Source organism: Onychostruthus taczanowskii, unplaced genomic scaffold, assembly GCF_017590055.1.
Source record: "Onychostruthus taczanowskii isolate IOZ18803 unplaced genomic scaffold, ASM1759005v1 scaffold41, whole genome shotgun sequence".
NCBI classification, from domain to species: Eukaryota; Metazoa; Chordata; class Aves; order Passeriformes; family Passeridae; genus Onychostruthus; species Onychostruthus taczanowskii.
Genome location: NW_024501571.1, coordinates 3,774,904 through 3,800,771, shown reverse-complemented (window position 1 = coordinate 3,800,771; position 25,868 = coordinate 3,774,904). Strand labels below are relative to the sequence as shown.

Below are 25,868 nucleotides of genomic sequence, written 5' to 3'. Positions count from 1 at the left end.
ATAATATTATATCCAAAAAGTACAGTTTAGACATTATCTCATAATTTTAAATTTTTCCTACTGCAGTTATTTATGATGACCTTAAAAACATGGGGTTTTGGCAATTTTCAAGCCTTTCCTTTCTGTTTGGCAAAGTAGCTCCAAATGGCACCCCTCTTTTGTTTTCCCAATGCTGCATTTGCACAGAATGTCCTTCAAATTTACAATGAAAAGATCTTTGAAGTCAGAAGCGTCCCCATAAATGGCTGCCATATGACTTGGGAAGTGTGTGTGCAAGTGTATGTGCTAGGGCGTATTTTTGTTAGGATTTTTCAGGGTATGATTATTGGGAAAATTTAAACCAGTTTTTCTCATTTTGTTTGTTTGAATGATGCTTTAAAGGGCGAGTTGCTCCTTCCCTAATTATGTGTAGTTGTTTATTTTCTTGTGAGCTTCAAAAGAACAGCATAGCCACCAGAGCAAAATATCTTATTTGCAATAATAGAGAAAAAATAAGGGGCTAAGTAAAATCTTAAGCTATAATGAGGGTTTTACTTTAAAAACTGAGTTGCTGTTGACTACTTGTCTGCCAGTGCTACTTCTGACCTTCTATATAGCAGATCTCTCTTTGGACATAAAAGTAAAACTGTTGGTAATCCATGATACAAAGGAAAATGAATCCTTTGTAGAAACAAGAAAACACATTGCAATGGAATTTAGAGATTTCAATAAGTGAGAAATTAAGACAACTTGGCCTGTTTTGCAGTGCGGACAATGTGTTCCACACGGCATGCATGGGGGTTTTTTTTGTTAAAAAAAATTGCTCAGTATTCTGCCTGCACATCCAGTTTATTTTCCTTAATCTACAAATCATGTTTGCATGTCTGGTGGGACCCGGTTCTGCCACCATTTGACCCTGACAGGAGCATGTATGTTTTGCCCATCTGAAGTTGAAGCCAGACTCAAGTTTTACTCATTACTCTGTCTTCCACAAAGCTGGCAGGAGTATGTGTCCTTCTACATAGAATCAACTACCACTAATATTAGGCTTTAGAGGTTTTCCTACTCCTCTAAAAAGCACTAGAGTGAGTTATAAGTATGTGGAAAACTCACTGGGGAAAATCACTTTCTAACTATTGACATTTTAGTAGAAATTTAATGAGGTACTTAGATTTTTCTCATTTGTTATATTGAGGAGCAGTTAGAAAATAATCAGAAGGGAAACTTTGGGAATTTTTTTAAGCTTCCTTGTAATACAACTTAAGAAAAAACCCTCTATTGATTTTGTTGTTGTCCAGCAATCTGATCAGAGCTGAGGTCTGCTCTGCAGAAAGACTGGGCACTTTTTTTACTCCCTTTTCTGCCCCCTAAACCTGTCTAGACAAAGATGACTTCTCCTTGGACAACTGGGAAGTGTTTGCCAGACAACATTCATGTTTGCCTTTACTAAAAAACAGAATTTAGACAAGGTGGGAGGAACAGAGATGTTTTGAGGAGAGGACGGGAAGAGGAGCAAAAAAACTCTGCCCCCAACCCCACTCCCCAGTTATATTTTTCATGGAAATTACAAAGTCAGTTTGTTTCCTATCCTGTATGCAGACATTTGGTTGAGCTACAGCTTCATAAGAATATACTTTCCATTTACATTCGCTTGTTTCCCCAAAATTCCTGAAATTTTCCCTGCCCACATGCTTTAACTTCAAGCCTTTGGAGGCATAAATATTTTCTTCTTTGTTTGCTTGTATGTTTAAGACTTCACCTTCCTCTGCTGTTAAACCAAGCCTGATTCTGATTTTCCATTTCATCGTTTAATCTGTAGCCCCTCTAACACTCTTCTCATACCAGAACCTTGTTTTCACAGACAGAGGAGGGGATGGGAGGATTGGCACTACCTGAAAGAGTTACACAGCCAGGCAAGGGACTAAAATTTCCAAGGCCAAATAGTGGGATGAGAAGAGATAGGACCAATCTCCAGCACCTCTTGGTTGTCCAAACAGAGGCAATACTGCCTCATAGGCAGTGAAAATCTTAGCTTATTTTACCCACCTACAAAAAATTTCCATGTTGTTCTCTGGGGTAAGATTGCCCCACTCCTGCCTTACTCCTGGCTTGTGATAAACTGCCAAAATGAACCCTCAAGTACAGGTGTAGCCAAACTCTTTGCCCTTCCCCTGTCAGGGTGGAAATCCACCCTGGCCAAATGAAGAGCTTGACTCATTGAAACAAAGCAGGATGAGCATCATATCCCTTTGGTCTGCAGAAATCCTCTTTGTCACCTCTTTGACCTCCAGTTCACCAGAACCATTCCATGTGTGGGAAGAAAAAAGTTGGCTACAGTCCCTCACAGATGAGTGTCAGCTTCTCCACCTTTTACAGGCTTGGTTAGCACAGAAGCAGGTCAAGACCACACCGTGCTGTCATCTGAAGCGCTCACGGCTGTTGCCCTGGCAGTATCACGTTAAACTCATCATGTATCAAGATGTGGTGGAGCAGCCACCCCGATCTGAGCACGAACGACACCCGAGAGCTCTGGGGGCCGTGCTGGTGTGTGTGCTATTCGTGTTTCCACTGAGGTCGGCATCTTTCTAACAGCCCACTGCAGCTGTATTTGCGCATTATGAAACCGCCGCTTCAAAGTGCCTGGTGAAGCAGATCCTTCCAGCCCCGCGCTGCAAGGAAACAAGAGTCACACCATGCAGGAATGTGGCTGCGTGTGTCAGCAAAGTGCCTTTTCAGCCTGGTAGCTGAGTGCAAAAATTTCAGGGGGAATCGGGAAACTAAATTTTGAATCCGCATCTCTTCTGTTTGTTAGGGGTTCATCCTTTCACATGGATGCAATGTTCCATTGTGTGCCTTGTATCATCTATGTACAGAATTTCATTTTAATTTTTCTAATATTGTCTTTCCCTGTTGTTGGGATTTTTTTTCTCTCTTTTTCTGGACAGGTTATACATATGCTAATAGAAATATGCCTATTATTTGAAGCATAGTTCTGCTTGTCAATGAAGCTTCATTAACACCGTTATCACTGCCTGACATTTATCTTATAATTTTCCAGAGTTGACTGTTACATCTCCATGGAAACCCAAATTGCAATTGAAACAAGTGAGATAATAAAGGCATCCACAGAGGATTGACAGTATGCAAGCCCACAGTGTTTGCAGGCTACATTTGTTTATAGTTCCTTAGATAAATCCCTTGCAGTGGAGATTTTTATTACCTGTCTCCTATCTTTCCATGACTACTGCTTATTGCAAGGTTTAGAGCAATGCTTTTTTTATTTTGCTTTTTAATTAGAGCAATAAATTTTATTGGACTCAGCAAGGGAGGCATTGAAGATGTAAATTCTAAAGTGATTTTTCTGGAATGAAATATGAAGTTTTTTATATATGAATTTGGCACTATGTAGACTAAGGCATTCTTATGTTGATTTGGTGGAGCTTATTTTAGGAGCCTAAACTTAGGATCATGGACTCTTTTGATATGCTGACTCTTTGAGTATGCAAGTAGGATCTCTTTTTTTCTGTACCTAAGGACTTGAGCTCTCTTAAGTTCGTGACTCTAAATCAATTTAGATGGTGCCTCAAAGCAAAGAGTCATGAAACTGGAGTGGGTCCAGAGTGAATTAATCTGAAATTAATTTGATTTTGAAAGGCTCCATCTGGCTGTGTTTGGAAAAGGCATTTAGACAGATATATAAACAAATGATCATCTGTATTCTATATGCCAGATGTGGTGTCAAAAAAATGAAGAAATGGTTTAAAAAAAAGAATCAGCTGAGGGGGATTTTGCTATAATGATGCTTAACTTGTTGAAATCACAATTGCATCACACTTTGGACAATGATCTTCTCTTATATTCAGATTTGTAGAAAGGAAGAGCCTGGCTCAGCTTGATAGGATTTTTTGTTTTAAGTAAGAAAATTGAATGTCACAGCTTCCTCAAATGGAGGTCTATTTGAGATCTAACCAAAACTGGCTAAACAAAATTGACTGCACCCTTAAAATGAGCAGGGCTGTGATCTTCCATTCCCTTTTTAAGGATGCTATTTAGGTAAAGCAGCCGTGTCAGGCAGGAGCTCTTGGCCTCCTCCTTTAAGGGCTTTTGGGCCCATGAAAATGATTCCCTGCACTTTGTGGAGCCCAGCTGGGACCAGGCCTGAGCATTTGTGTATGTACACATGTGGGTGCCAGTCTTGAAAAACTCTGAACTGTAAATTACTTCTTACAATAATTGGTTGATTTTAGCACACAGAAATGGCTGCATTTCAAAACAAATATTTGGAGAACACCTTTGCCATGCCCTCCATCTCAGTTCCAGGACTGAGTTTCCCATAAACTAGATAAGACTTGCAAACCTCATAAGAACTTGCAGATATCTTCCAGCCTGGCTAAAAAACTTGCTAAAATAGTCATGTCAGTAATGATGAGGTAAAAGAAAAAATTTTTGAATCTTTCATTGCTGTCATTGAAGTTTTTTGGAGGGCAAAGGAAGAAGGGAATTGAGTAACAACTTTGCAAATTTGGAGCAGTAAGTGTTTGAAATGGGTAGAGAGAGACTGAGGTTGTTGACAAGAAAACAGATGGTCCTACGTGTCCTGCATTTTAAAAGCCTGGTACTATTCTAATTCAGTTGTTGACATGTCACAAATACATAGGCATTTGGGTGTAATCAAATACTGTTGTGCTTTTTAAAAAAAGTAATACCGATAAATGTTTCCTGCCACACAGAAAGAAGTGTGCTTCATTGCAAATGTGTGTAATCAGCAAGGCAAGGCATTAATAATCCACACCATTAATACTGAGCAGTCAGCTACTCCACGTTCAACTTCATGTGAAAAAATGCATCAATCCATGCACCAAAACTGTCATGTAATTGTTCAAGCTCACTCTCATGTTACTGTCCAGCTTATAGTGACACAGAGAGAAAAAAGCCCTCTTCAACTACAGTCCTTTTAAGACAGAGCACAGATCTTAACGTCCCAAAAAAGTTGTTGAGGAGCACAAGAGCATAGCAGTAAGTTGCAGGAGTTGCCATAATAGAGGTTAGTTTAGACACAGAAAAATTATAAATTAGAAGCCTTTGTTATTACTTAACATCCTAGGTCAAAACGAGATGTGCAGATGCTGGTCAGCAGAAAACAGATATTTAAGAGTCATGATTTAATATCTGTTGAACTTTTCATGGAGCATATAGTGATGGACAAAATAGAACAAAGGCAAATGACATCAAGCTGGAAGAGGGCAGGTTTAGTTAGGTGTAAGAAATGAATCCTTTATTGTGAGGGTGTTGAGGCACTGGCACAGGTTGCCCAGAGAGGCTGTGTCTGCCCAGTCCCTGAAGGTGTTCAAGACAAGGATGGATCTTAGAGCAATCTGATCTAGTTAAAGGCTAGACCCATGGCAGGGGTGTTGGAATGGATGGCCTTTAAGGTCCCTTCCAACCCAAACTATTTTATGATTCTTTGTCTTAACTGTCATTGGACTTTTCTTAGAAATGCACCCCCCTTACACCTGATGAAGACATTCCCAATCTTGTTCAAGTGTTTAATGTAGAGAACAAATTCTGCCCAGAAAGCAAAAATGCATTATTGGGTGGTTGCCTAAGCTGCGCTTTATGTCGCAGAACATAATTGTTTATCAGACCTCATCCAACCTTGAACTAATTCTATCCCAAAGCCTACAGCAGCCTGGAAGAACAAGGGTTGGGGCTTACATAGGCTCTTAGTTTATATCTTCAAGGACTTATTTTCAGTCATTCTTATCATGTATCCCACAAATTTGTGATTCTTGTCTGTACTTGAATAAGAGGGGAAATGAACTCAAAGCAGTTGGGGTGGGGTGGCTTTGACTTTCTTCAGCCATTGAAGGGTAGATATCTGTCACTGGCTGTTGAGCTTCTGCTAGTTTCAGCTGAGAAAAACTATAGGCTACTGCAGGCAAATCCTTCAAGATACTGAAAATTGGCCACTGTAAGTTTTATCAGCATAGACAAAAAGATGCTGCCCACTTCAGACTTGTATAGATGGCATGTTTAATGGTTAGCTATTCTGCTATTAGATGAACTAGCAGCGATATTTAGTTTGCTTCCAAAATAGAAGACTCTAAAAAAGACAAGCCTCTTCTCCTCCCTGTTTGCTTTCTCTTCTCCACTCGTTCACTCTTGTTTACATGTATTTTAACTTGTATGCATTGCTCCACTCACAAGAGCACATGCACATCATTAAGCCCTACTGCATGTTCTAAAAAATAATTTACTTAATAAAAAATAAAAAAGTATTCCATACAGCAGCAGTAAGAGTTGAGATTGTCTGAAACATGCAGGACTTGGGGTTTTTTTTAAGATGCGTCTGCATGTAAGGGTTTTTTTGAAGCAGATGTAGCAGATGTACATAGCTTTTGCAAAGCTTGACTCTGTGGTTCCAAGAACCATTACCCACAGCACAACATTAGAATGACATCTTTTGGTAGGTTTAAACATGTACAGGGTATCCAGGGTTTAAGTTGAAACCCCTGCCTTAAATCAAACTGGTTTGTAATAGAAGTGGTGCAGGAATGCAGAGGCTGAACACCTGAAGAGCCACCCCCCTCTGGAGGTGAATATTTAACTTTGGTGAGCAGAACTCTGAGGGCTAATTTTAGGAAGGTGAGAAGCCTTAAAGTACAAAGGAGTGTATGTGCTTCAATGTGCACCTCCAGCTGAAAAGAGAACTGCATTTTAATGTAGCTCTTACTATGATTTCCTTTTGTATCCTTGATTTCTCTCTGTGATACTGGTGAGGAATCTGCATCTATACCTCTGAGAAATAACGAGTTTTATCTCAGGTGGGATCAGCTCTCTTCTCATGTTTCTCCAGTCTGTATTTTGTTCGGTACATTTTCCAATTCATATTGCCCTTAGTATCATGCAGTCTGACCTATTTGCTTGAAAGGCAACTTCCCTCTGTTGCTCCTTCTCCCAGCCCAAATTTATTACCCATCAAAACATTTTCAAGGTAGGAATTTTTTCCCCCCCATATTTTCAAATATTTTTCCTCTGGGATAAAACACCTTCTTAACTTACCTAAAATTTGCAACTGAAGCATTAAACTGATTACATGTACTAAATTTGGAATTGATCAGAAAAAAAGTATTCCCTATACTAACAGTGGTTTGCTGTGGTTTGTATGATCTACTACATGGAGAGAGCTAATAAAGCTGAGCTACAAGAAATCTCTGATTTCACCAGAAAAATTCCTGTGGATTTTAAATTATCAGGGCAGTAAAAAGTAACTCATTCTCTTAAGAAAAAATACACTTTTAGAGATAATTTCTGCCAATGTGGAGGCAACAAAACTTAAAACATCTTTGCATTCACCACTGAGTGCTTACACAAGCACTTGAGTATTATTAGCTACGGAGAAGAATGAAATCTGAGCATTGTATGTCAGGTATTAAAAGCCATCAGGATTTTCATGTAATTCATGTGTGTGTGAGAGTGCAAGTGCGGTTGCTCTCTGCTGGGTGGATGAAGAATTGCTCATCTCTTTGTTAAAGTCTTTATGGGGCTGTAACATGGATTGCAAGTCTTACAGCTGCTCCGTTGTTAGCCCTGCTGATGGGTGCAGGGAAGCCTGGAGATAATTATTTTGTAGACTTTACTGCCTACGTAGAACTAAACATCCTACCATATGAGGTTTTTTTTTTTCCATTGGGCATGATGTCAGGGTCATTTAGCAATTGCTGTTTAGGATATGCTTTACTTAATAATAATTATAACTGTTATTAGAGTCTAAGAGTTCTGCCAAAAACTACAACACACTACAGCAGAAGCAGTTAATGATTTTTGAAACATCATCTTTCCTTTGAGCTGCTTTTGAGCAAGTGTGCTGCGAAAATGCTGATGGGCTAGAAGGCATCTGGAGATAACTTTTTTCCCCCCCAAAACACAGAGACCCGGTCATTTACAGCTTTAAAATGTTGCATAGCTTCTTTTTCTGTTTGTCAGAGGTTCTGGCCCTTAGTTTGCTGGCCAAAATCCAATGTAGGTAATTACCTTCTGTGTCTATAAATTGCAGCCCCCTGCAGTTTTCAATTGGGTACGGTATTGTTCTACCCTTCCTGGCTGAAACTGTTGTGCGATAATGCTCCATGTCATTAAACAGCTGCCGTCTGTCACCTTACAATGAAGTCATTCCTCTCTAAACAATGAGTTTATAAAGCCCTTTTGGGTCCTTCCAGACAAAATTTGCTCGTAAACCAGCAATTATGATCTTTGGAGTACATTAAGGTGATGCTTGGCTGTCTCTCTTGACAGCAGTCAGAAGCCTTCAAACGGGTGTTGTCCCTTTTGTCAGTTTGTGTGATATCCTGGCAGTGATGCCGCAGCTCAGATGTAAATGCTTTTTTACTGTAAAACCTTGGTGCCTGTAAATACCTCTGCACTGGGTTGGATTTAGTTGTCATTACACTTGGAACTCGTTTGTTATCATGTTCTTGTTCTGTTGGCTCTTAGAGGAAATTCAAATATCTTATACCATGGAACATGAAAAAGGCAAATCCCCAGCAAAATGGTAAAACCACAGTAATAGGGTGAGGGTTGCAATATGAATTAACCAAAAAGGAACAGTAGGAAGGTACTAGGTAGGGTTAAAAACAGATTTGGCAAACAGGTGTCATGTAAATCCATTTGGTCCCCGTTAACAGCTGTTTTTCAGCACCTGACTTGACACTGGGATCATTAATGGAAATGAACGTGGATTAATGCCAAAGCTCTTAACAGTGATGAATTTAAGAGAGTCTGTTTTGATTCAGACATTGTTTCTGAAGGCTACCTCTCTGTCCTGAGTGGGCAGTTCACTTTAGCAGTCCTGCAGTAATTAAAGATATGAATGGGAGAGACCAAGAGGGCATCTACTAGGTTTTTCTGGTGCTCCTGCTGAAGCAGCAGGGATATTAAAACAATCTCTAGCTCCTCAAGAGTGGCCCTGTCAGCTTGCTGAAATGATGGAATGGTAGTTAGGTTATTAGAAGAAAAATTGGCACAAATTGAGAGAGAGGATGCTCTGGCAGCAACCACAAGCAGCCAGCAACTCAGTGTCTTAATCTCTGCCCTCAGGCTGCTCTCTATGATACAGATGACACCTTGTCAGTGAAGATGATGTGCTGGGTCACCCCTGAGTCCAATGGGCTAAATTGGCCATGGAGGGAAGGATTGCTACAATGGAGAGCCATATAATCTAAGTTTCTTTCTTTCTTTCTTTCTTTTATTTTCTTTTCTTTTCTTTTCTTTTCTTTTCTTTTCCTTATTTCTTTCATCATCATTTGGATGCTGACAGTGCCAAGGGACCCCATTCTCATTAGTGTCCCCTAGATACAGCTATCTCTGTACACTTGTCCTTTCAAGAAATAGTCCTAAGCTTTCACAAGGCTTGCTTTGCTTCCTTCTGGAAAGTTTTACATGTAGTTTCCCTTTTGTCTTATTACTTCTTGGGTAGAGGAGAAGGAGAGGTGGGGTAAGGAAGAAGCCACTTCTTCTGAGAGCCGCTGTGTTGGCAAAGAGAAAGAAGTAAAAGACCTACAGCTGTTAGCAGCCAAGAGGTCATAGTGCAGAGCAGTAATGTCCATTGGGTGAAGATGAAAGCTGGGAGAAGATAAGGGAATTCATCTTAGAAGAGATCATTTGCAAAGGATCAAGCATATTTGGCTTGATTTTGTATGGACCCAACAAGTTCTGTGACAAACTGAACCATCAGGCAGGTGTGGTGTATAATTTTGTTCCTCAGTGGATCCTTCCAGTGCACTTCAGGGATCAAATCCATAGAATCTATAAAATAGGTGTTTTTTCCCCAGTGTTATCTCTCAGCTAATTTATTCATTTGTTCATTTTGTCTGCATTGGCTCTAGTCCTACACCAGCTGCCAAAGCTGGGTGAGGTTACTACTGCAAGTGTCGTTGCTGCAACAGTGCTCATGAACTCCTCAAAATCCCAACAGTGATACTTGGATTCCCACTCTGAGGTATCTGAAAGCCTTGGTTTGCACTGAGATCAAAGGGAGTGAAGTTTAGGAAGAAGCCCAGCTGTGTTTGTAAAAATGAGTGCCCTCTGTGTGGCCTGAACTTGTCTGTCAAACCGCCAAAATGTTGGCAGCTCAGTCAGGTCCCTACCTTGTGGTAGAAAAGTATTTTAAAGAAAAACCTAAATTATGCTTGGGTTTTCCCTAACTCTGCAGGAGTTAGTGGATTGACAGAGCTGTCAATGGATGGTGGAATTTAGTTTGGAGAAGTTTTAATGACTTACTCAAGTTAATGCAGGCAGTAAGTGACAAAACCTGTCCCCTGGAGCTTTGCATCGCAGTGTATGGTACTGATGCCTTGAGTCAGAGCTTTTAACCATCTTCAGGCAATAAAGCATATAAAGAATATGATCAATGTAATTCAACTTTGGTCCCAACAAAATAAAGAAAGGGCTTAAACGTTTTGTGCAATTAGAAGAGAGCTTGGCCTGTGCCTAAACCTTTAGCTCAAAGCAAGAACTTGATGCTAATAGGGCCATTAACCTGAGAAAACAGGTGTTAGTGTTTGGCTTTGTGCTTTCCTAAAAAATTGGCTGATTAGCAATGGAAATTGTGGGGCTCTTGGTGGTAAAGGTGGTAAGTAAAAAGCAAAGGAATAAACTTTTTATTCTTTATTAAACATAACCCTAGCTGTAATTCTGGGCTAAGTAGCAATTGTGTATGGATTTCTTAAAGAAGGGATCCAACAGAGAGAACAGATGAAGGGCATAATTTAAAACTGAACTCAATACAAACGACACAGAGAATAAATGAAGTGAAAAGTCAAGCCAATTTATGAAAGAAAATAGTTGACCAAGCCCAGGGCAGAGCTGGGAGCTTAACTAAACTTCTACCTTTCCTTTCAAAATAACATATAAGCGTTTTCCACAGTTATTTTAAGCTATGGGTCAGGGATTTTTCACCTCCCTAGTAGGGAGGCTGTTTGACAGATTGGGTTTTATGTAGAGGAATAGGAATTGAAAAGAAATAATTGAGTGATTTTTAGAGGTTTAAGTGTCACATATGTGCCTACTGCTCCATGAAAGTCTTGAAAGTTGTTCCCATGAAGTGTCACTCAAGTGAGTCAGTCATGGTTTTTCTGTTTCTTGGCAATTTTAAGGGGGTGGTTGTTTGGATGGATGGCTTGGTTTAGCCAAGCCAAGGGTTAAGTGTTGTCTCTGTATGGAAATGCAGTTTCTAAGGCCTGGAGAAGTCACAGTTCCTGCAGGTGAACTTGTGACCTGCAGAACTTATTCAAAATGAAGACCATTTGCAAGACATTTGTACATGAGATGTAATGTAAAAGTTTGGACCAAATCTTGGAGTCTCTCCCTCAGGCAAGATTCCTGCTAGAGTAGATAGGAATTTTAGCCATTTATGAGAGTGATAAATGCTGTTGTCTGCTGAACTGTGTTGAAAGCACTTCACAAGGGATGATCAAACTTCTTGCTGGTGGTGCAAAATGTGCCTTTAGTATAACTTTCTCCTTCCTGCCTGTAAGCAGGGAAAGTGCTAAAGTTAATATGGACATATTAATGTGAATTATGCTTTCAAGGAGATGAAACACATGAAACAAAATAATTTGTCTTCACACGGGTTATAGCTGTGAGACAGGGGAATTGCACAGGGTTGTTTTCTTCTTGCCACTCGTAGATTTATATTTTTTTTCACATGTAAAATATGATTTTTCATCTGGTTGTGCAGATTCTGAGCTCTTCCAAGTCCTCCGGTGGGCATTCAGTCCTGAACAATCATCAAACAGAGAAATTCTAATTAAAGCCAAGTTTTTTGAAAGTGGCAGGTGGCTCTGAAATGCCTGAATTCTGCCATGATCAGCTTCTGACATTGCTGCATACAGGCCATTTGCCCCCTCTCCCTGGTGGAAAGATGGGGAAAATTCATGCATCATTAGTGTTCTTTCTTGAAACTGAAACATCCAAAAATCATCAGCACTTTTGGAATTTCTAGCCAAGCAATTAGTTGAAACTACTGTCCTTAATTATCAATAGTGCAAGGAGGGGAGGGAGGAGAAAGTGATGTATTTTTACTTTTGTTCACTATTTAAAATTATTTATTTTCTGTGTAAGAGTACAAATTCTCCTAAACTATGATAAATCATTTGTCTCCCAGAACAGATTATGTTTTGTTCGGAAGTTCTTTTTCCCTGCAAAAGTGTGGTTGTTTTGAACTTGGATTTAGGACGTACATCTGGAGATCAGTTAGGCTAAGAATTTACAGGGGGTGAAAGTGTTCAAAAACCTGATCTCCTTTTGCAGGGCAAAAAAACTTTCTGAAGCAGCATTTTCATTTCCACAACAATGTAGGCAGTTTTGTCACTGCCATCTCTTTTTGATTTGTGGGGCTTTTCTTATGGCAGCAATAAACAGTATGCTTTAAACTGGGTCTCTCCAGACTGCTTTTCCTTTTTAAAGAGCGTAGGCAACTAATCGGCAGCAACCAGCCACATAGCTGGAGTGTTTTCCATTCTAGGCAATATCAGACTAATTTGATGCATACATGGATGCTTCACACAATCTGCAGATTCATCGCTGGCATCTTGCATTAGTCATCTGACAGATTGCCAAGTGTTTCATACTCCTTTCATGTGACTTTATTACAAAACACACACACACAGACACACGCACTGCCTGGTTTCTGCCAGTAGCCAGTTCAGTGAGAATTCACTGCAGTTCTGTTTACAACAGCCATGGAGAGAAATCTGCACTTATTTGCCACTATCCTCTACTTTAAAATGCAGAAGTCCCGGGTTATGTTGTGCCGCTCTCATCTTATATAATGACATTAAGCAGCAGCCTGCAGAGAAAACCAGACTCAATGAAAAATGTAATAGCATTGTTTTTTGTTCGTAATACTTATGCTATTAATTAAACACTGATTTTTTTTTTTTGTCTGCTTTGTGCCAATTGACATCATCTTCTGCATCTAGTGCACACGAAAACTGCGTAGTCTCCTAACTTGTCTTTTCTTTTTAATCTCCTTTTCCACTTTCTAGTAACGGCACAGCTAACAAGATGAATGGAGCTTTGGATCATTCAGACCAACCAGACCCAGATGCCATTAAGATGTTTGTTGGACAGATTCCCCGTTCGTGGTCAGAAAAAGAATTAAAAGAACTTTTTGAGCCTTATGGAGCTGTCTACCAGATTAATGTTCTCCGAGACAGAAGTCAGAACCCTCCCCAAAGTAAAGGTACAGTAGTAATACTCTCTTTGCTTTCAGTTTGCTTGTTTTCCTAATGATCTTGCTTGCCTTCAGCATTTCCAAAGAGGTTTGCAGCTGGGCTTTCAGTTTTGTAGTAATCTGTGTTGAGCTATGCAGCAGTCCTAAGAGGAGAGGACTTATGAATCCTATCGGATATTGCTTTCCTCCTCTTCTTAAACTGAAGTTTAATTGTATTTTATCTGGAAGGATGCATTCCAACTGTACAAAAAATAAGAAAATATCACTCTCCTTGTTTAAATTATTGTTGCCAAAAATGTGGAAACCTGAGAGGTTGCTTCCCAGGATTCGCTCACGAAAAATATAATTTTCTATTTCCTTTCATTTCCTCTCTTTGCACCCCAGGTGGGAAATATTTTAAGGATGCAGAAGGAAAAAATGATGATGGTGGTGGGTTCTTGTCACATCATTGCTCCAGCAGCAATAAAAATTACAAATAGTCACACTGCCCTTTTTCCAAAATCTGATTTTTTTTTTTCTGCAGTCATGTTAAAGGATTGGGTTTTGGCACTGATATTGTTCTAAATGAAAGGGTTAGTTTTCCTTCCTGCATTTTTTTCTATACACACATAAAGTATTTGTCCTAGCTATACTCCTTCCTTTCACTACATATATCTGTGCTTATTTAGGCACCTGAGAGTTTTGTGTATTACAGCTGTTTAAGTGTGACACGTGCTTAGATGTAAACTGAAAATGAGTATTTTGGCTCACAGAATGCATTTTCCTCCCTACCTAGCTGTATATTTTCATTCTGGCTACGTGAGTGTGTCGCTACCGTTAGAAATAATTAGTGTAGCTCAGAGGCAGAGCTGGATGTGCATGTGTGTGCCTGGCTGGAAGGTTGCTAGACACTTATTCCTTCTTACTGCACTCCTGACTCTAAAAACCTTCAGAGCACACATGCTATTGAGAATATCACAGAATGATTCTGTGGGCTCCCAGCAAAGTTAACAGTGCAAAACAGCCCTTGCTGGAGATGAGAGGTGCCTGCCATTGTGGGAGGCACACAGCTCAGCCTCGGGTGCTCCTGTGCTTTTGGGCAAAGCACTGCCAAGGCTCAGCATGTCTCCATTTTTCCTGGTACTGGGTAGAGGAACCTCTCAGTGCCTTCTTTTTGCTGCCCTGTTTAAGCAGTCAGGTGCTTAGAGTGACCATGGTTTATTTTGGGTTGTTTGCATCTCTCAGTTCTGGTTAAAAGACTTGGTGCATTGGTCTCACACCAGTGTCAGGGTGAGGGTCCAGCTCACTTACCTTCCTGCTAATCAAGTGTTTGTGCTGGATCACTCTTTCCTCTTCCCCATCCCTGGAAGTGTTCAAGGCTATGTTGTGTGAACAACCTGCTCTAATGAAAAGTGTTCCTGTCCATGGCAAGAGGGCTGGAGTTAGGTGCTCTTTAAGGTCCATTCCAACACAAAGCACTCCATGATTCTGTGATTCAGAAGCAGAAGGTATTTCTGGTTGGAGTGTCTTAGTGTAGTTCTGCTTCCAGCCCACTCCCCCACCTCATTTCCCAGGACTGACGTATTGTAGCATGTACCCCCCCTACTGTGTTAGCACAGAGCCCTCACCAAATGTCTTTTTCTTGTAATGCTGGATAGGAGAGCATTAAGAGGTCAAACAACTGGATTTTCTGCAGTCCAGGCTGCTATGGATGAGCAAACTCCTCCTTAGTTTAAACCACTAAAATGCTGAACTTTGAGACTCGTCCATCTGGAAGGAGCTGATTCCTGGGTCACAGCAATGCCTTCCCACTAAGCAGTAAATGAAGTGAGAATGATATTGTGGTTAGACAGAAGAAACCCACTGATACCCATTTCTGGGAATCACTGTACCTGTCCATCAGGCAGCTGGAAGGCATAAGGATGAAGCATAGATCATGCAAATCATTGTAGACTAATTGTCAATATTTGTAGTCCCCATACACAATATTCTTCTTGAAAGGTGGCTGGGTTTTGGGGATGCTTTTTGCTTGGACTCTTTTCAGCGTGCAGAGATTATGCTTGTCACTTCAGGCATTATGTGTTAATTAATGAGTAAATGAAATTAATCCTGAAGATAGGCAGAATAACCTTCAGATTTACTTTTCTCTGGTACCAGCAGCAAGCTCGTCTGGTGGTCAGCTTTTCCCTCGGAAGCTCTGGGGGAGTGTATCTTCATGCTGGCTCTATCCTTCCTCCTGGCTGAATCTGCCAGCAAGGTTGCTAGAAACCTCTTGAGTTTCTTGTGGATATCTCTTGACTAGGAATGATCTTTATTTTCTTAATCCAGTTGCACAAAGGATTTGGTGTGAGAGATTAAGAATGGTAGAAACAAAGAAAAAACCAGAAAATTGCCCCGAGAAACATCCTACAGTCTTATTTTCATCACAATGCATGACAAATACTTCACCTATACTATCTAATAGGCATTTTAAAAAGAAACTGAATTTTCATTTTTTGTTTGGAAGTCATAGAATCATAGAATATCCTGAGCTGGCAGGGACCCACAAGGATCACAGAGTCCAACTCCTGGCTCTGTACAGGACAACATTAAAAATCACGTGAGTGATGTGGAGTGAAATTCCATGCTCCTCTTCTATGTAAATACACAAAACAACCATTTTTATTTAATTTGAGCTGGGTGGATTTGGGTTGTACCAGGCGTTTTTCTGCTTGCTGACCCTTTGTATCACCTCCCGTTTTGTAGAGCAGTCCATCAGAGGGACCTTGTGGTTGGGTGAGGTAGAAAAAAAGACATTTTTTCATTTCATTGCATGGTTCTGACTGTGTGTAAGGCAGAACATTCACAGCCTGGTGTCACACAGGAATTTTTTTCTGAATATCCTGCAAGCCATGAGTTGTAATGACAGGAATGCAAGTTGGTGTTACTACACCACACAGGGGGAGCAGTTAGGTTTTCCTCTTTAAAGAAAAGCATTTTGATTTTTGAAAGATTTCTCTCTACTCAGGCAAGGGTTGTGTATTTCTGTGAGCTTGGCCAAAGGGGCTCCTCTAATTTGGACCGAGTTTTTTCTCTGATGAACTGTTTATGAAGCTGCAATCTGAGTCTCTCCCAATCCTGTCAAAAATAACCATAGGCTGCTTCTCTCTCTCCTGCTGTTATTCAGACTGTCTTTCATACCCTCCAACGACAGACGGCCTAGTTCATGTCTTTCCTCCTCTTTTGTATTGCTTGCCAGCTCTGCAAGGCTGAGGCTGGAGGAAGACAGGTAGAAAGCCAAGTTTACCTCACTCTGGAAAACCAGAGGAAAGCCATCTTAATTCCACAGATATATTGATACTACAGCAAATGTTGAAGCTTGGCTTTATTAATTGGGAACTTCAGGAATGGCTGCATTCTAGGAAATTCTTTATCCTTTCCAGAGCTTGAATTTCTCTGCTTCTTTTGGATGTGTGAAAGAGCTCAGCAAAGTAATTTGACTTCGTTTTTATCTTTTGTTGTTTTGTAAGGCTTTTTCCTCTTTCTGCAACAAAAGAAATCCAAGGGATTAGGTAAGCTAAATACAAAAAAAAAAAAAGAAAAAACCCACAAAAAACAAAACAAAATGAAACAAAGACAAAAACCAAAAACAAAACAAAGAGAAAAAAAAAACCCAAACAAACAAAAACAAACAACAAAAACCCAAAACAACAGGGCAGGAAATTCTGTACCACTGAAATAAAATGGCACTTTTGGCTTCTGGGGGCTGAGGGGATTCAAAGTCTCGGCAGATCAGCCCTCTCTGTTCCCAATCCTGCTTGTTCCCTGTATATAATTTATTCTGGGTGAATAGATGACGTTTTTCCAGGGTGCTTGTTAAAAAGAGCTTCTCTAATACCTGAAATGCAGCAAGCTCTGTGTGAAGGCAACATACACTGCCACCAAGATCTCTCTTCCTCCCCACTGTTTTCCTAAGCCGGAAAGATTTCCTTGGCTACTTTGGTTTTGAAGTCCAAGTGTTGAAGCAAGCAGATGGCGCAGGGCTACTTTTGTCTTTTGAACTGCAGCAGAAGAGTCTTGGGCCAGATCCACTATGTCCTTTTGGCACCTTGCCTCTGCTTCAATACCTGATAATTCTTGGAGGGATCAAGGTCCTCTAAACCAGCTTTGTGAGCCTGAATCTCTTTGTGCTGCCGTAGTAATCACACTGCAGAAAGCAGGGAGAGTCACCTGTGTAACAACTGACTCCATGTTTGCTTGCAGCTTTTTGCAGACCCTTTATCAGATTAGAGGGAGGCTGCTGAGTGAACAAGGATGTGCTGTAGTTAAAGGCCAGTGTTTATTATTATCCTATTTAACATGGTAATTTAAGTCTACTGGGAAGCAAGCAGAGGAATCTGATAATGAGGCATTCATCTGCTGCATACAGGAGAGACCAGGTGGGCCAGGAGGTGTATAGGTATATATAGTTACATATATATATATAAGTAGATAAATAGATAGATAGATAGAGAGAGAGAGAGAGAGAGAGAAAGATGCATATAGGAGATAGAAGTTATCTGGCTTGCTTGAGCACCATTTCAGCCTCAGTTTAGCCCTTCCAAAATAGTCTGGTGCAGGCAGGGGGGATGATCCCTCTCCTCCCGCAGGTCCCTCTCGCAGTGCCTGGTACAGTAGGAGCAAAGGGAACTCAGGCAGTCCTGCACAGCAGCAGAGCTGTGGCACTCACTTTTCCACACATTTCCATCCTGAGTGTCCTAACCTGCAGCTGAGACCAGCTGTTCCTTGTTCCTTGACTGCCCCGTGACACCACACGCAGTCCTCCTTCAGGCACTTTCAATACATTGTGTTTGGCAAAACTGTTTTAGATGCTCTTTAAAAGCTCCCTTCATCCAGCACTCCAGGAGGCAGGGTTTCTCACACTTCATGTCTTATTCTGTATTTTGAATGCTCTCAGAGGCCCATGTGAACACTGTTTAGCTTTTGAGATCAGATGAGTTGCACCATGAGCACATTTGCTGTTGAAATGGCAGGATATGTGCCCACAGCCATTGTGCATGCGTGTGTTAGACTAAATTTTGGTGATGGTGCCTGACAGATATTTTGTTACTAAGCAGATTTGAAATCTTTTCCTGCACTGTATTAAAAAGTGCCTTGCATGCTATTTTTTAGCAGGTGCATTGTACACTATAAGTTTCAAACAACAAAAACTGGCAAAAGCCAGATGTCAGTAAATATAAGTGCAATGGGGAAGAAGAGTGAAGGATAACTTAAAGTTTAGTTTTTACCTTGAAGTTTCTGACTGTAGGGCGTTTAAATTTAAACCTTAAGGAATCTTAAATCTATGATTTTAAATGGGTTGTAAATAGCATTATAGAATATATTCCAGACGTGAGCTCATTTTTAGAAAAGGTAATTCTTACTCGACAAATCTGATGGAGTTTTTCAAGAAGTTTCTGTGAAAGCGGACAGATGTGAAATCATCTATATAAATCAAGCTGATTTCCCAGGGGCATTTCACAGAGTGTCACACAGGAGACTAATCCATGCAGTTGCTAGTGAAGCAGAGAAGGACCCATTTCCAAATGGGGAAAGGAGCTGGGTAGATGATCGAGGGCAGATTAGAATGGGGAAAGGTTACAGGCCAGGAGAAGAGAGGGGATGATGATTGGAGAGCAACAGGGACTGTTATTGGAGATCAATACTTTTTCACTCTCTATGTAAATGGCTTTGACAGAATGAACCACCAACTTGTTATCCAACTTTTTGGATCATGCAGAAGGGACTAGATGGGGGAAAAGCCACCTGATAACCTGGAGAAAACAATCAGACACAAAGAGATTCTGCTGTGTAAAATGAACCATGAGCAAGAAGAGTAAATTTTATTTTGAGTGAACACATGTGTTGAATGAGTGTATTTTTCAAAGATTTGAGAGCAGGAGCAGATTTGAAGAGTGCACATATTATAAAAGGACTGAGATGATGTTTTGTATCTGTGTGGTCAAAAAGGCACAGAAAATGTGAGCTCTATAAATGGAAGCATTGAATAGAGCCTTCAAGGAAATACTGCACCACTTAAAGAAAGATTTTTTTAATCATGTTTAAACTACAGTTACCAATATTTAGTACCATTCTATAGAAAAGGGCAGAGGTCCAGAGAAGAGCAGCATGGTTTTGTATGAAGTCAGGAAGGGTTGAGCCATGGTGAAAGGTCTGCAAAGGTTAACTTGTAAAGGGCTTCAAACATTGACTTACAAGAAAGCTAAAAGGGGAAAAGCTGAGGAAGAATACAGGACTGTACCTTGGTTTGGAAAGAAAAAGTTGTAAGGGATGCAATTGAAGTTTTTGCAGTATGTTGAAGTGCATACCAAAGGCAGGAATAGATAAGCTCTTTCAATTAATATTAAACCCAGGGACTGCACAGCACAGACTTAAGACTGAGGAACAGCGGGCCAACAGAAAAAAATTTGACTTCTCAACTCAAACTTTCTTCCTCCACTTGTAGAGCAGAGAATGGCTTCCAGAAGAAGCAGTGAGAAGAGTTCCAAAAGAAACTTTCCTTTTGCTTGTTTCCATTTAGTGTTCTGAAACAATGCATCTGGAACAGGATGTGACACGACTGCTCCCCATGTCCAAGTGCAGTTTCAGCCCATAAACAGGACAAGGTGCCAAGCTGTCAGTGGCTTAGCCATGTCCAGCACCAAGTGGGGCTGAGATTGGTGTCCCCTGATATTTTTGCATTGCTTTGAAGAAAGGGAGCAGATCAGGGTAGCATCCCATTGCATACTTGACTGCAACCCCGTTGCACACTTAAATCAGTCTCACTGTATACTCCCTTCATTGACAATGGCAAGAAAGTCAACCCCTGTGACAGCAAAAATTATCACAATAAACCCAACCCAGCCAGAGCAGAAGTAATGGAAGATATTTGTGAAGAGACTGTAACAGGAGCAGGGGGCTGTGGTTGCAGAATGGAAAGACTAGAGGATGGTGGGAGGAGTTGGATAGAGGATTTTTCAGTTGTGTTATTTAAATAGAGAGGTAGCACAGAAACCTTTCTTTAGCCTTGTTTCTGAAGTTCCTGTGTACAGTGCATGAATGACTGGAGCAGAATGGAGCTATTTTTATTTTTAGGCATCTTTTCCCTTCCTATTTTTATGGTATTTGTCACAGTGGGAGCTTGGTCCAGAAATGAGGACTCTAGGTATTGCTGTAAGAAGTTAATAAAAATAACACATCTCTGAGGGATTAAAGTAGATCACTTTGGGGCTCATTGGCTGCAGTTTTGTAGCAGCTTAACTATGATTTACAACTGCATATGAATTTTAAAAATAAACTAAGACTATATAAGCACATTATTAATTACCTCTTTGAAGGAAAAAAATGCATTAACTTTAACTACATGAATCTTTTTAGTTAAATTGATAGAAAACCCATGTACAGACCAGCCATGAGAGGAGCAGGACTCCATATTCCTGTTGTGGTTCTTTCAAATGTTCATGTCTGATAAACACCTGAGGGGAAGGCAAGTTCAGTAAATAGGTGTTTGAAAAGGAATTTTTGAGCTTCAGTTCAGGTGTGCTATAATGTTGACAACTTCAGCACATCATTCAGCATTTACTTATAGAATATTTTAGAACAACTTTAAAAAAGAGTCCCAAATGTTCATAAACTATGAATGTATGATCTGTTGTTTGTAATGACATCACTTCATTGGGAAAAAAAAAAAACCAAACACATAGGCAGGCAGTTAAAACAGCCTGAACTTTCAGTAAAATTGAAAAAAAAATCAAATTGCTTTGTTGAATGTGAATAGTATGCCAAACCTCAGTTTCTCAAATATATAATCTCAAAGGAAAAAAAACTGTAATGCATGGAAAAATCTAAGTCAAGTCATGCACACACTTGCACTCAGGAATTAATCAATAGATATAATACTCAGACATAAAACACAGACATGTTTTAAGTATTTTCAAGATTGCTGCCTACATTTAAAATATATACATCTATAAAAGTGCCAGATACTGTCAGTTTGAGATTTATGGTATCCAGTGTCTTTAGTTGCATATTAAAGCTCACATCAATGAGATTCGACCATTTTATGACGTGGCACTGAAATTCTTTCCTCCTCCAATCTTCTATTACATGAATAAACACACTATTTATCTTCTCGTCACATAAAAAATTATGGGAGTTTTTGTTAAAAGACAAAGGCTTCAAAACAAACCACACAGCCCTTCTCTTGTTATGTAGTGTTTCTTATTCTATTCCAGTCTAATGTCAAGATCATTTGCTCCTAACACATAAGGAGATTTTCCGAAGGACGTGGGGACTGGTCTGAAATCTTCACACAGTTTGGCAAGGATCTCAAAGGAAGAAAACATTTGACAACCGAGCAGTGTCAAAAATGAAGTGTAATTGGGAAGCAGCCTTATGAGCATGGATTTATTTGAGTGTATTGCAGTTTCCAAATATCTTATTTCCACTGCAAAACCAGCGGTTTATTGCTTTTATCTTCTGTTCCTTTCACCCCACTAAAATCAGTCACAGGTGCTTGTGCACATATATGCACAAATAAATAATAGCCTAAAATTAAAACCCACACTGCAGGAAGATTTCCTCATTAAAAGATAGAAGGAGAGACTCCAAGGCACTAAGAATTTCTGTCGTTGCTGAGATGATGTGAGAGACATAAATATTACAATGAAGGGTCACAATAAAAAGCTAAAGACCACATAAAACATTTTAGCATAAATATGTCATCAATTTTGCTAGTTCTTAACATGATATTTAAACCCCAGGAGGGCCTTGAAAGGATGTCTGCTATTCTTTATAATTTTGAAATGCATTAAAAGCAGATATGTATAGCATGTATAGCAGTGTAAATTAATTATTGTTTCATTACTTCCATCTTCCCTGCACCAGACCATGTCAGCCTGTATTTTTTTGTGGTATCAGGGTAGCAAGAGGGCAGATTTGGGCTTGTTTTGGATCTGGCAGGACTCATAACATCCTCAGTGATACACATGTTATAAAAGGATGTGCTGTGCCAGTTACAGTATTGCTCTTTTTTTAAGACATTGGTTTCATAGTGCACTGTAACCATCAGCATATTTCAAAAGAATAGCAAATAACTCCCCAAGGATAAAGTCTGGTAGTGGCTTCTAAGCCTGATTTGAGCCTAACTCAAGACAGTGAGCTGTGGGTGGAAGGCTGTGTATGCCATATAAATCTCCTGGTCCATCTGTCTTGGGAAAGAATGCATTTTCAGGAATCTGTATCTTTCTAATTGCTTATAAAAACACTCTGAGACAAGCCAGTGAATAAATTAAATTTGAATGTTTCCAGTGGATCTTTTCAGTTTCTCACTGAACCTAATTACTGTCTAATCTATGCCCATGAGTATGCAGTTTTAAGTGGGACGTTAGACTTCCACTCGGCAGATTAAACTCTGTGGTGCATAAATTCATTATTATTTGTGTAAGAGAAAACTTCAGTGTCTACTACCTTGTGGTTTTAATTTAAAATAACTGCTGCATCCAATTCAGACATTCTTTTAGAGGGCTAAGAAGAGCTGTAAAGAGGTGGAAGATGTTTTCTAATAAACCGTGTCTCTTATTCACCCGACTGAATTGGGAAAATTTATGTTTCAAACAGTAATTAAACTCTCCTCGTAGCTCAAGATGTCATGCCTTCAACTGCAATTTTAGGGAGCTGTACCACAATGGGGAGTAGATTAATATAATGTACTGCAGGAAACTTTTTGCTGCAAGGATGAGTGTGGCACCGTAAGGAGCAGGGCTGCTGCTTCAGCCAGACATCTCCAAGTGTTTTGCAAAGGGAGACAAATAGCATCACTCCATTTTTACCAGCTGGAAGAATTGAGTTACAGAGGCCTGGGGGGACTTTTCCCAAATTTTTTGAGTCACTTTGAGCAGGCAGAGAATGATGTCCTCTCTGTGCTGTGTCATTTTGCCAAATCAAATGTGCTCCCTTCATTTTCAGCGCATGAATCCCTGAGCTGGTTGAAACAAAAATTTTGTTATGTTAACACTGCCCAGGTGAGATCAGCATTAGTTTATTCACATATTAATCGGATCTGATGAGAACTGCAGTTACAAAACAAGTGTGGAGCAGACCCAAAGGCACCAGCTCTCGCTCTTCCTGTGCTCCCCCTAATTAATACAATGAGTCTTAAACAACAATCTTCCTTTATTATTTGCAGATCATGGGATATAAAAATCATTGTAGATTTAAAATGGACTATATTAACTGAAGTAATTCCACCAGGACTTGAGTTTCTATAGTGAAAAGTGTTGTGTTGTCTCTGGCTCAATTAGATTTTTCTCAGTGTCAATTTTAATTCACTTCACCAGAGTGTGGGGGAACTCTCAGTGGAAAGGAAAATGTTCCTTCTGAATGAGAGCCTCCTGTAGCCCGCATTTTATTTAAGAGTTTTAAAATGCTTTGCAGTCCCACGTTCTCCCCTGAACGTCTGCTATTGTGTGCCATAAGAGCTGAACAAAATCGCTTGGTGTTTCTTAATGTGGCAGGCATCTGAGTCTGAGCAGGAGGAAGGAAATGGGGAAAGTAGGGCCCTTGGTCCCTCTTTTTATTTAATACTAAAAAGAAAAAAAAAAGTCTTGATGAGCCTTGGTGGCTCAAATAAATGTTATGTCACATCTTTCCCACCTTTCCAAACACCTGCCCATGCATAAAGAAAAGTAAAAACTAGGCAGCAGGGTTTCATTTTGCAGTGCTGAGCTCAGGACAGAGGTTGAGTGGCCTCAGAAGTTGGGTTTTTTTCCCCTTTAGATTTGGTATTTCCCTCCTCCCATGGCTGTCAGCACTTCTGTGTGCATTGCTTGGTTATTCTCTGCTTGGTGCAGAGTGACCCAAAATCACTATCTCTTATCTGTTTCAAAGGGTAAAATTGGGTAAATCTTTAACTTGAGAATGCTTCTTTCTCATTGTGAGAAGGAGAAGACAAGAAAAAGAGCTTATGATAGAACTGCCAAGGAAGGTTTACCCAAGACAAGGGCCTGAAATGTCCACTGTGGATAGGTAGGGTGTTCCAAAATGCTCTTTTCCATCATGTTCAGCAGTTTTCTCTTCCTATCTCTACACTTGTCCTTCCCATATTTCATATTAAGTCTCAAGGCTTTCGATTTATGGGTAGTTGTGCACATGCACTGAAGTTTTGCTTTGTGCTTGGGTGAGTTTTGATTTGTTTGCTAGGATTTTTTGTCTGACACCTCCCTTTTTCCAGTTTTGTAAGTGATTGAGACCACTTTCCAATATATCACTGGGCTACCCTTAGGAAAATGGCTGGTACTGCCACCAAAACCAGCCCACTGGATCAGTGGATGTGAACCTCTTTTCTGATTCAGACAGAAAATGATGCCTAAGTGTGGTGCTCAAGTGCCCCATAGTTGTTGTTAATTTAACGCCACCTTGTGTATGAAAGGTAAATATGAAATTGTCTCCATGGAGAACACATTCATGTTTTTCAGAACAGTGCAAAACACTTTATGAAAATTCAGGTTTCCAAATGTGTCATCTCCCAGCATTTTCATTTCCAACAGCTTTAGCTTTTCTTCCCAGTTAGCATATGATGCCTTTCTGTGCTGTGTTACTTGCTAGTTCTCACTTGGGCATATATTGAGTTAAAAGGTGCTGTGTGGAAGTAGGGAATTATTACTATTACTATGACTATTATTATTATTATTATCATCATTTAGATGCTGCAGTTTAAGTAGTTAAAAAAAAATCTCAAAACTAAAGGTCAGTGTAGCTTGTAGGTTTACACATGCACAGTACAAGTAACCTTCAGAAATTTCCTCATGACAAGATAAGTGCAGCAATTATATTTAAATGAGTGCCAGAGAAAATTTCACTGTAAACTGCATTAGCTGGAGAGTGTGTGCTGTAAGAGGATTTAATTGAATTAATGTTACTTACTATCAAAAGCTCCATCTAGTGCATTGCCAGGTCTCCTTATTACTAAGAATAATATTTGGCTCATAAAGACCCCTGCTCAACTAAGCACACAGTCCTGATGACTTCAGCAAGTGATTAAAATGAAAGCATTTCCTTGACTGCTTTGCTGAACAGCAGCAGCCTGGAAGCTGGGAGCAGGCACTGATGTGTATGCAGATCGTGGAACCACCGAGCCCTTTAACAAGGCTCTTTATGGAGACACCTCTTACCAGTGTTTTTCTAAGTGCCTAAGGGGGGGTGTGATTTTGGCATGAATGTCCTTCCCAGCTTGGGTGTACCTGGTTTGAGTGATGGCTGCACCAGTGATGGAGCCAAGCATTGTCTGGGTGTTCAGGAGGGACTGGGGGTGACCCACGCTGGGGTTCGGAAGCCCTCCACAAATAACAGCGGTGATGGCAGGGGGGTTTCATTGAATAATCCTGGTGGTATTTTTAATGCTGTTATTCATGCAGGACTCTCACTCTCGCATTATACCACAATGAGATCCAGAGAGGTATTTCGTGTGACTTCCTACATAAAAGCAGAAATGCAAATGAGCTGCATTTACATATTCACATGATATAAACAGAAAACTCAGACGCGTGGAAACTCAGACGCAGGGACATAGCCAGAGACATGCTTCAAACCAGGGATAAAGAGAGCCATAGTTTTCCGACACTTATCTTTTAACCATTAAGGAGAAAATTTGATATATTGG

At 40.1% G+C, this 25,868-nt stretch overlaps 1 protein-coding gene across 8 annotated transcripts in view; it reads left to right on the top strand.

Moving 5' to 3' along the window:
- Nucleotides 1-25,868, top strand: part of CELF2 (CUGBP Elav-like family member 2) — a 376,192-nt gene that overhangs the window by 231,731 nt on the left and 118,593 nt on the right. For 7 of the 8 annotated variants that reach the window (XM_041413436.1, XM_041413440.1, XM_041413441.1 and 4 more), the window contains one exon: nt 13,026-13,222. In XM_041413436.1, the coding sequence (XP_041269370.1) occupies nt 13,026-13,222 (197 nt within the window). Of the gene's footprint in view, nt 1-12,731; nt 12,857-13,025; nt 13,223-25,868 lie in introns of those variants that run through there. The other variant, XM_041413442.1, reaches the window with a different exon arrangement.